The sequence below is a fragment of the Lactuca sativa genome, chromosome 3, assembly GCF_002870075.4.
Source record: "Lactuca sativa cultivar Salinas chromosome 3, Lsat_Salinas_v11, whole genome shotgun sequence".
Classification (NCBI taxonomy): Eukaryota; Viridiplantae; Streptophyta; class Magnoliopsida; order Asterales; family Asteraceae; genus Lactuca; species Lactuca sativa.
This window is the reverse complement of record NC_056625.2, coordinates 20,184,877-20,197,032: the sequence shown is the minus strand read 5'-3', so window position 1 is coordinate 20,197,032 and position 12,156 is coordinate 20,184,877. Positions and strand designations below refer to the sequence as shown.

Sequence of the window (12,156 nt, the reverse complement as noted above, 5' to 3'; positions counted from 1 at the left end):
TATTGGTTTTGTGAATCCCCTGACTGAATGATCCTCTAAGTCTTGGAAGATATTTATATGGCATCTTGCTTTTGCATGCAAGGTATAATCTCATAACTCCAAGCACATTTATCCTTGGGATCCAATCCAACCAATTCCCTCTGCGTATATGTAAGAACCTGGTTCAAAAATAGTTTTTCATAATCACCTAATTTGTTACTATCACGACATCAATTTCTACACATAAGACATAATCCTTTCTTTCGAACAGTAATTTTCAACCCTAAGAACGAAAGAATGACACAACTGTCCGAGATCAATTCCCTACTCGAAAATACTGATTTATCATGCATAGAAGACGGGTAATACTGATTGTCTGGCGAATGAAAGAAACTATCGAACAAACTAATCAATTTCAAAATTGGTTTAATTCATCAACAGAAAAAACGATTTCAATGTTACAGATATGAAAATAGTTGACAATATCATGCAAGTAAAGAGTACCTTGTGACTCTGGAGAAACGATGAGCTATGAGTTCACGGTTGACTACGAATATCGATTATGCTTTCATCGTTTGAAGAATACTCTGAATTCCCCTTACTCCAACTCCGATTCAGACTCACTCAGTATCGAAATCCGATTGATGGCCATCTTCATCGTCGTTCTATTCCCATTGTGATTTTGTTTTGGTCCGACAGTTTGTCTTCCTTTGACAGTGGTGCCATGGAAGTGACGAAGGAATAGAAACATTAGGAAGGAGAGGGTGCAACAACGAGACGCTAGGAAGAGAAAACTGTGAATGTCTAGTGCATTTGATTTAGAAGAATCGGAAAAAAACACTCCCAAATCCGAAACAGCACATGCCCTGGAGTCCGTCAACTGACCTTCCGTTGCAGCACAACCCACCAAAAAAGGAGTAGATGGAATTTGGGAAGCAATGTTAGAGAGGTTCAGTCCGATGTTTGTTGAGGGAAAACGGAAACTAAAAGCAAAATATTTAGATACAACAAAAAGTCTTTGTTATTTAAAAATACATACATTGTCTATGAAGATCATCAAATTCGCTTTTTCTTGCACCTTATTGAAATAAAACATTAAAACTCATACTAGACAAATCATTATCAAACAACTTTAAATATGATTGCGTCTTTTTTGCGCAAATTACAAAGAAGAACAACTTACAAAAATTAGCAATGGAAGTGTATGGTTATTTGTTGTAGTTAACCCTCTAATGTGATTGTACTTGAATTTACAGTTAGGTTAACTTCAATGAATGTAGGATGGTATAATGAACAAAAAAGTAAGTTTGTATGTGTTGTACAATTGGACAAATGAACGATATAAGTACAAAAAATAATGAATTTCGTAGTACAATGTTATAATTGGAACATATGAAAGTACATTGCTATAATTTCATAGTACAATGCTATAAATGCTTTTTAACACATTTAGCCCATATTTGGGTTAATTACAAGAATTAGCAATGGAAGTGCATTGTTATTTGTTGTAGTTAACTGTCTAATGCAATTGTACTTGAAACATCCCAAAATATGGTTCCAAAAATTTCATTTTAAAAATAGATAAAATAATATTTCCAAACATCATTCATACATCTCAAAAGAAGCAATGTATCAGATGTCTTAAAAAACCAGAGTAAAATATCATATGCGGAATCCCAATGGTGTGTGCGATGCAGTCAACCCGAGCTCTTCCCCTTAAAGCCTGAAGTACCTGAAACATAAATTGAAAACCGTAAGCACAAAGTTTAGTGAGTTCCCCAAACTACCCCATACCATACATAATAAATCATATAGTGGGCCCCCTCCCGGCATCGAGCCCCGCTCGGTATACAAATCTGTTATTCTCAGACATCGTCTGCCATCGAGCCTCACCCGGTATACATAGAAAGCACATAACACATGCAAGGGTCATCCAAACTCCTAGCAGATTTCACTCATGAACAAAGCTTTCAGCCACCAAATAGAGATTTCACTCACCAATAGAGCTGTCAACCACCAAATAGAGCTTTCACTCAACAGTAGAGTTTTCGATCACCGACAACTTTAAGGTACTAGATAGAGCTTTTAGTCACAGACAGAGCTTTTAGTCACTAGACGGAGCTGTTACTTATCAACAGAGCTTTCAACCATAATGTTATGTCAAAATGCTCTGCCACAATACTTTGTCATAATGTTCTGTTAGGCTGCTAAATGCTCTAGTCATATTTAACAATATTTTTATTTTCATGAGTTTTATTTTTAAATCTTTCATTAGATTTACTGATTCGAAAAAAATATGATATATTAAATACTACAATACCTAAAGATATCATTAATTTGATTTTTGTGGTTTAGTTTAAAAAAAGATTCAAAAAAATAATAATATAAAAATGTGATTATACCAAGGTTGCAGAAATCGCTCGACGTAGGCTAATTGGTAGACTAGGGTCAAGGGATTAATCGGCTAAGTGGGGATTAATCGGGGACCATTAATTATTAAATATAAGTAATTAAGAACAATTCAACTACATGGTTTGACTCTTGTTCTAGTATTATTGTGAAACAAAGCCAATTCAAATACATTTTACAATGCAACACCCTGCAACATCCACACAAATTCTTGAATCTACAACTTTTGAATTAAAGAACTTTTTAAAAGTTTATTAAATTCTACAATCAGATTTGGAAAATGTGAGCCCTCTCCACTTAAATCAAAATGAATAGTCTATTTCTTTATGTTTTGAATGCCTCATTATGTGATGGAGGACCATCTGTTTCCCTCCCATGATCTTGCTTCTCTTTACAAACCCATCAATAACGTGGTATATGAAACTACATCTCACTCAGGCATTTCATCGAGCAGGTGGACTGCTCTAGTAATTTTTCCATTTCTCATCAAACCACAATTCGAATTCTGTTCTTGCTACTGATAATCGAGACACTAACCTGCAAATCCAATCCAAAATCATAACTAATAAGCACTATCGGCATCAACAATTCATAGTGTCTGTGAATTCAATTCGAAATCACAAAACATCTAATGATTATCAAATCGAGATGCAAATTGCAGTTTTTAAAATCGATTGAAGGTTTATACACAAATGAAAAAAATGAATTAGAGGGATATCGATTAAAGGGATACTAGTGAAGGAGTCGTTGATCGCTTGAGATGCCAATAATAGAGCTATGGGGTAGTTGGCGCTGAAAGAGATGTCAGTGATCGCTTCAGGAATCGGAGTCGAGCAAGGTAGGAGCACCAATCTGTGACTAATATGATTCACTTGAGTCATCATCGTCGTCCCCTTATATTTCACCCAAATGGCATAGAGAACTGGTGGAGAAGTGATGAATGGAAAACAATGATTGATTTTAAGTTCACGGCCTACTTGAAACAATGTATCAAACTAGTGTTTGTGAGTATTGATCTGCTGCCTTTGGATAATCAAATATGTCATCTGATATGTGTATGTATAGAACTAAAGAGTGTTCAAGGGAGCTGTGACAAAAACTAAAGAGTTAAGAGTTTCCCACATCGTTGGTGGGATAAGAGATGAAGGCAAAACTTATTCTATAAAAAGGGAAGTCAGCTCCTTTGAGAATCAAACCCAGCTAAGTTTGGGCTAGTCGGCTCCTTTGAGCTGGTGGGTATTATAGAGTTAGCTAAGCTGACTTGGTCCGATTTGGGTCTGAGTTGGAACGAATTAGTCCGATTTCGACCGTCTTTGACCGATATTGACCAAGGCCGATTAACTTACCCGATAATGCTTATTCGTAAGCGGTTGGAGTCCGCTAAACGTCTAGATGCCGATTGATCGGCCGCCTAGATCGATTTTTTTACAACAATGGATTATACTGATTTTTGGTTTGAAATTTTATTGAAAATTAATAACATTAATTATCTCTGATTCCATTGAACCATTCAATCATCATACAACTCTTACATTCAACTTTACTCTATATATATTGTCACCAATCCTCCATTCAATCCATATTCAATCATAATCACCCTCTTTTCAAATCCTACTAAACTTTATTGTATGCACCCTTAATTGTCGACATGGTAAAACTCCTCATGTTTCCTAATTATTTAATATTATTATCAGAATGTGTTATTCATATAAACAATTGTTTGGCTCATGTCATGTAAAATTTGATTTCTCGTCCCAAATACGTCGTTATATTTGTAGTGTTTTAGGTGAAACGAAATGTAAGTTGTCACTTTAATCAAACAAAATTATAACAGCGACATTTTATTGATTCTTCTTTTTCAATCCCATATAATTATTCCTGAACAAACTTATAAAATTATGAGTTTAATCATTTTGTTAATCAAAGAAAACCTTATGTTGAAGTTATGTATATGACGTCTCTTAAAGCAGAAATTATAAGTTGACTTTTTAAGCCAAAAAAATTCACCACCGCGTAGGTCATCGACGACTAGCTAGATTAGAGTGTGCACTAATCAACACACACATGCATGCACCCGCGGAATTAAGCTAGCTTTTTGAAAGAGTGCATGATCGTCGCACCTGATTCCATGGGTCAACCCCCTCCCCCGCAACACACACACAGAGATGCACCCTATATAACGTCCAAAAGCTCCATGTTAATTCTTACAGAAATCTAAAACGGATTTCAGTCTCCTATTAAAGACCTTCTGATCTCTCCCTTCTCCATAACATTCACAACAATGTCGAAAATCGTCAGAGTACTCTTCATGGTGGTCGTTTCCATCGCCATAACCATCGTCCTCATCACTATTGCCTCTGTCGGTGACAACCACAAAACCTCACTTCCCAGCAAATCACTGCACCTGAAACCGTTTCCGAAAAGGGTAAGTCGTTTCCTAGCTGAAAACAACCCTAGAGCTGCAGACCACTGCAAGAAAGATGATGAGATTTGCTACATCTTAGAAGGCAAAAACTCGACTTGCTGCAACAACAAGTGTATGGACATGAGCGAGGACAAACACAACTGTGGAGCATGCAAGAATAAGTGCAAGTTTACCAGCTCGTGTTGCGGAGGAGAGTGCGTGAATTTGGCTTATGACAAGCGGCATTGTGGGTCGTGTGGTAACAAGTGCATGCCGGGTGGTTATTGCATATATGGACTCTGCAATTACGCCTAATAAAAACATCATTATGTCATTTTGATCGATATTTAATTACATGTTGTCATCATTTATATATTCTGTAACAAACAACTTCTAGCCCAGAGTTATCTCTAACTCTCGTGTCTGGTGTCCTCTTCTATCCTTAAAATTGAGGATTCAGGTATAGATTTGCCTTTAAAAAACATATTATTGTGTAAATATGTTTTTTTTTGTGTGTATATGTGAAAACATTAGATCAACTTGTTGAGATATAGACTAATTGTTTTTGGACTTTTAGCCTTAACGTGGGAGATTGGTGAGTATGTTTTGGACTTGGACTCATATTTATTGAACTTGGCTCATACATATGCACTTTTAGAGTTGAATTAAAATGCTTGACGGTTGTAGGGTCAAAATCACATTTCTAACTCTATATATAGAATCTTGATATAAGTGTAACTCCATTCAATCATCTTTAGTTTTGTTCACATCTTTAATTTTATGTTTGTTATTCGAGAACCTAATAACCGACATCATATTTATAACTAAAGATGTTAATGCCACGATGATCAAGAAGTTTGAATGCCATGCACGATTTTGGCTTATTAAAAAGATGTAGATCGAATATTACTTTTACCAAATGAAATTAAACGAACCTTTGTCCGAGCATAAATCTAAATCGATGAAACATGAGGACCGGATTTTGTGAACAATATGATCAGCAAGAATGAACTTGAACCCCTTAGTGCATTTAACAATGGACTGGAACCTTTTGTTAACTTACCCGGACAATGTATATATACCCGGTAATTACACGAAGTTACAATATTACTTGAAACATATCGTTTAATGATCTAGAAAACAACTTGAATAACTCCTATTATTTTTAGAGCATTGGATATAATGTTATAAAATGAAAGAGATGTCACATCATCCATGATGGTAGGAAATGGTCTCCATGTTATCACCTATTAATTAATTTTTTTATAAAATCATTCCAATTCAGCAGTTAAAAAAATCTAAAACCAATGACATTTTTCGTTATTGCTCATCTTCGTTACAATGAGTTGTGTCTTAACACCCCTTAACGAGAAAGGGGGCGGTGTTACCTGTTTTATACCGGTCTTAAGAGGCGTCATCTCAACCATAACGATTCTTCTCGTTGCCCATACCGCATGTTATTAGTGTTCATGAATAATTTGTTATGCTCAAAAACTTAGGTCAATGTTGAGAAATTAATTAGCTTATAATACAACATAAAATCTAGATTATAAATGCGTATATATGTAACTAGGCTGAACACGGTCAGGCTTGCTTATGAGCAACTAATTCGTGTTTCATCGATTGAGCACCGAAGAACCTCTCAAACACATGATGAGTTACATATGATTAATTAAATAATGCATTATGATTATTAGGCATAATTGCAAAGCTTGTATATGTACACCAGGCATACACTTGTTGCCATATGACCCACAATGCCGCTTGTCATAAACCAAAGTCACTCACTCCCCTCTAAACAGGAGCCCGTAAACTTGTACGTGTGTTTTGTTGGTTAATTGGTTTTGATTCATAGGTTTAATAGGAAAATTTTATTATTTTAGGAAAGTTTTTTTTTTTTTTTTTTTTATGTGTTTTATTTATGTTTGAGTATGACTCTTTTTAGATTAGTATAAATAAGGGTCATTGGTTTATTGTAGCAAAGTAGTAACTTTCTTTTGCTTATTAATAAAAAGCTTTTGGTTATTTTCTTTCTATTCATATGTTTTCTTAAGCATCAAGGTTTCTTTGTTTTACACTTGGTATCAGAACTAGGTGAAGACGGTGTCGGTTTGAGAGTCCGTTTCAAGAAAAGTGTAACCTTTCGTTGCGAGGCAGACACAACAGGAATCGGGTTCCGTTGAAGGGGGTGTGATTTCGTTTTGATCGCAAGCAGCCCCGATTTTTCTTGATCGGGCTTGTTCTAAGGTAGAGAGAGACTAGCTAACTGGAGGCGCGGAATAAACAGACGAGAATACGTCAAAGCGGGTGACATTGATTCGGTTCGTTTTACGGGTGACTGAAGACAGTAAAGGTGGTTGTGACATTGTCTTGTTGTTCGGTGGAAAAGTGCTCTCGGAACAAGTTTGATTAGGTCGGGGTTGTCAAAAAAGAGAATAAGACGTTGATCGATTGAAATCAAAAGGCTGAAAAATCAAAGGGTTGTGTCTTACATTAATCAGACAACAATGATTAGTGAGGAAGAAAGATCAGTTTGTTCGTGATAAGGGGATACTGATGTAGGTGCGTGAAAAGCAGGCGGGAAGGATTTGTCAAAGCAATTAGCTTTGGATTCAGTTCGTTTGGCAGATTGAAACAAAACGGTGGAGCGGGTGGCTTTGTTTTCTTAGTCGGTGGAGATGCCTCTTTGAAGAACGGTAATCGAAACAAAGGAAGAGATTGGAGAAACAACACTGTGTAAACACTATGCCAGTGGAAGTTCAAATCAGATGGCTTTGGATCTGGCCGGTGAGGGGTCCTGAATTTGGGAAAAGTCTAGATGGTAATGAACGTATCAAACGGGATGCTATATTACATGTTACATGTGTTGTCAACAATTAAATAGTTTGAGAAAAGACTTTGGATGTGATCGAGGTAAAGGTCTGGTGTCCGAAAAAGCTTGAGAATCGGAATGAAAAAAGGTGATTAAAGGCTGTTGTGAACGAGTGGTATGATCAAACCAATTAAGGGGGTGATTGTTGGTTAATTGGTTTTGATCCATAGATTTAATAGGAAAGTATATTTTTATGTGTTTTATTTGTGTTTGAGTATGACTCTTTTTAGATTAGTAAAATAAGGGTCGTTGGTTTATTGTAGCAAAGTACTAACTTTCTTTTGCATATGAAGACAAAATTTGGGTCGAAGACGATTTATAGGTATTTTGAAAAGTCTTTTAAGTTTTTTTGGTCATCGAATTTACCATCAACTCCAATTTTATGGTTCTAAGCTCCAATTTAACTTATGGGATTTTTAAGATTGAATATGGGTCTTTTAAAGACGGTTTCAAGGTTTCGATGATAGTTTTTGGTGTTTTTCAAGTCATCGAGTTTATTTCAGCTCCAATTTCATGGGTTTAAGCTTCGATTTAATCAAAGTTTTCTTCTATCTGACCTGCAAGAAGTTTGAAGTATTTCCTTTTGTTTATTAAGTAATCAATTTTTCTGAGTCTAATTTGATTTGCGATTATGTTTGATTTTCTCGGTTGTGGGTTGTGTTAGTCATGAATCTAATTTGGATTTGGTTCACTCTTGGAGAAGCTGGAAGATGGGTGGTGGTTGGCGGTAGAGGGATGGTGGAATGGGTGATTCTTCAAAAACAAGAACATAACATCTGACTTTCTTCGAGAACAAGAACATGAAGAAATGGAAATTGAAATCATTGGTATTTCACCTTTGGCCAAAATTTTGATTTGGACAATTTTCTGTTTATTTTCATTTGTGTTTTTGCATCTACTCTTGGATTTTTTTTTTCTTTTGTTTTTATTTTTTGAATCCATGAACTTCATATTTTGTAATTAAATCCTTTAATGGCTATATAACTACCGATTTTGGTTTTATGGGTTTGAATATGTTCTTTTCCTAAGTTTTGGTTTCGATTATGTGTTTTCTAGGTTTGATTCATAAAACAATATTTTACATTGATAGTTTAATTATTTCTCGGGAACTTCGGAGCGTCGGGACTTGCTTAAGGGGCCGGGGATGATACCGGGGCCTCGGGGGGTTAAAAATAGCTAGAGAATAAGTAGAGAGTGAATGAGAATAGATTTTGTAAATAAAAACCCGGAGGTCTTGCTTTCTATTTATAGTAGCTGAAACCCGAATTACACTCGGCATAATGTTCAAGTATGTTGGGCGTACTGCTCTATTAGCCATTACGCTGGGCATACAACATAATACGATGGGTGATGTGCACAATAGTACCTACTAATTTTATTATTTATAACCTAACTAACTTAACTAACTAAAATGCACCTAGGCAATGTACCTAGTCGATTTATAAAATAGTTTGGTAAGTCGGGTGTCGATCACATGCAACGATGTTACTAATTAATCTATTTACTACTAAATTAACTTAATTATTTACAAGCTAAAAGGGTTTTATCTGATTTTGCAAGATCAGACGAACTTAACTCAAATTCAATCAATATCTAAAAAACACTATTTTTTAGTTCGAATCCACTTTTTCTTTATGGTTAGATATCAACTATGGATTATTAAAATTGGTTGTCTAATTTATATTATATTAGTAATTTAGGTCTAAATTTACCAATAATTAACTCATTCATGTAAAACTATGCATGGTCACACAATCAAACACAGAATTAGTTATGATTATGAAATTGCTATGTAAGATTTATTGTGCAAACACAATTATGGTCATAATTTATGCTCTCTAGCACAGCTAAACTTATTTACTTCAATTACTATCTAGAATTTTAGTCGATCCTAGCTCTAGCAATTCAATGTTCATTAAATCACTAGGTAAACAAGTTCATGCAGTTTAATGGTCACTAAGCTACACAAAACATGAATTCAAGTAACTAAGGAAACAAATGTTAACATGCTAGGTAGTAACAAATCAAACACAAGTAATTTACCAACTAAGGAAATCCATTATCAATAAGCTAATCCATAAATCAAAAGCTTCATCTAGCTAAACAAGAGTAGCTAGATTCAGCTGCTCATATCAACTATAAAGCAATTACAAATCAAATAACAAGACATGTTCAAGTATCAAACAAATAAACTTAATTATGACCTCTCACTCTTTTGGTGTTGAAAACCTTTTTCCAGATCTTCTCCTCTGCTAAAATTCGTCTTCTTGAAACCCTTTCTATCTCCCCCCAAAAAGTCTTTTAAATCGTAATGAACAAGGGTATTTATAATTTCCGATTTTTCCCTTTTCACGTCGTGGTTTGATGCTTCACGACGTGGTTTGAGAGGAATCCTTATCGGACAAGGATTTTGCTTCGCGTGTACTTATCTTTTGGAAGACTCATGCCACGTCGTGGCGTTCTAGTTCACGTCGTGGATTAGGTTGAATCCGTGAATTTCTTCATCTTTTGTACTCCAAGTCTCCAATGTTCCAAGTATTGTTAGTTTTGGTCCATTTCTTCGAAAATGCTTCACTTTGGCTGCAAGTAACAATTTATCCTTATAAGTACCATAATTCTATGCAAATAACCAAAATGTTAATAAAAATGTAAGTAAATATTGCCTAAAAATATGTATAAATATGGCAATATCAAAATACCTCACTCTTGTTCTTTACTTGCCCTCAAGCAAATCCAATTATTTTTAAATTAAACCTTTATCACCAACATCACATAGAACAATCCAACTCCAACTCAGCCATTATGCCAAGACCTCAATGCATGCATTTGTGTCTAAAATGTTTCCCAAGTAACCCTCCTCAATTCTAAATACTCACAATCCTCATAAACACGCGCCTACTTCTTTTGAGCAATGCTTATTTTATGCAACCCTCCGAATCCATCCTCAGAACGCTCTCTAACCTCAAGGTACTTTTGTAAAGCCACCCAAGCATAAATAAACTAGAGAATTACAACTTTTAGAAGATACCACAATATGGAGCACTTAAATTCTTCACTTCTTGATATTTTGGTCTTTGATTTCTTTGAATTCACCAACTTTTTGTGTAATTTTGATATCTTCAAATTTTGAAACTTCAGAATTTTCGATCTTTGATCTTCATACTTTGATATTTTTATGCTCCAAAAATTCTTCAATTTTTCACTTTTTGGTAATTTCTCTCTTTTTTTACATGTACTCACTTTTTTATATCACTCAAAAACCTACATGCTTAAGCAGGGGCGCTTTACTTCAACCTTTATTGGTTATGGCATAGCTTTCCTTGATACATTTCAGGTTTAGGCTGCTAAACACATCGCATTCCTCAAACTAAGCGAGGTTGTGTTTTTGTTCCATGATTTCACTAAAATAAGGGAGGCCACAAATGCACTTTAACGTGTATCGGCTCAACTAAACATTTGAGCTCTTATCGAATCATCCCATATAACATTAGCAACTACAGTTCAAATTATTACTAAATCCAATTATTAAAAATTTTAAAATTTACCAAATTTTCTAGTAATTTTACTTTTTCTACCCCCTACCCCACACTTATTACATACAATGCCCTCATTGTATGCATAAAATAAACTAAAAGCAATAAAAGGAAGAAAATGGAACAGAATCCCCTGGGATAGTGGCGTAATTGAACTCCAAGAGTGTGGCTAAAATGTGCATCTCGAATGTGAACCTCTTCTGAACAGAAACTCGGACCTTGAACTCGGTAGATAAATAAATGAGCCATCAAGCAATGAATTGAAATTTCAATATTCAATAAAGTGGATGCAAATGTGTAAAACGTCTAGAATAATGTGGGAAAGCATACGTCACATTATATAGTAGAGGAAATAAGCCATAAGAGTCTTCATAATGACCCCAAGAAGAAATGTGGCAAGCCATAAAATAAAGTATGCCAATGGCCTTCAGATTTGTGAAAAAAATTAGAAACCACGTCGTAGCGAAGAGGACCACGTCGTGGTGTTGCACAAAATCGCTTGTTAAATTTCTCATTTATACTAGCTCACGACGTGAAATGAGACGCCACGTCGTGAAAACTGGGCAATCCAGAACTAAGATTTCCCACTTCTTCATTCAGCTTGAGATTTTGACCAACGTCTTCAACTAGTTACGACACTTCTCATTTAGTACTCTAAAGATCCTTCCTGACTCTATCCTCTCTCTTTGACGTACCCCACACTTATTTCCAATTGTGGGTTTCAACTCTTGACTCTAGACTCTAACCGACTCTTGCGTAGACGTATTTACTTTCGATTTGACTCTACTCCCGAGACTCCTTAGTAATCTGAAATTAACCACCAAATAAAAATAAAAGGGTAACATAATAATCAAACAAAGTCTTACAAACCATAAGTTTAAAAACAATTCAAAAACCACACAAAACAAAACCAAATAAAAACTAAATGAAAACTAAGAAAAAGAAATCAATCATCATCG

At 35.2% G+C, this 12,156-nt stretch overlaps 1 protein-coding gene and 1 long non-coding RNA gene across 2 annotated transcripts; one reads left to right on the top strand and one right to left on the bottom strand.

Moving 5' to 3' along the window:
- Positions 1-2,454: 2,454 nt before the first annotated feature.
- On the bottom strand, positions 2,455-4,016 carry LOC122196965 (uncharacterized). The gene is made up of 2 exons (XR_006189715.2): positions 3,122-4,016; positions 2,455-2,925 (listed from the first exon to the last, which is right to left on the bottom strand). It is a non-coding gene; the product is annotated as an uncharacterized LOC122196965 (long non-coding RNA).
- Positions 4,017-4,614: 598 nt separating this feature from the next.
- LOC111919250 (stigma-specific STIG1-like protein 3) lies at positions 4,615-5,336 on the top strand. Its single transcript, XM_023914865.2, has one exon. It carries the CDS (start codon positions 4,670-4,672, stop codon positions 5,105-5,107), a length of 438 nt encoding a protein of 145 aa, XP_023770633.1. The 5' UTR covers positions 4,615-4,669; the 3' UTR covers positions 5,108-5,336.
- Positions 5,337-12,156: the final 6,820 nt, after the last annotated feature.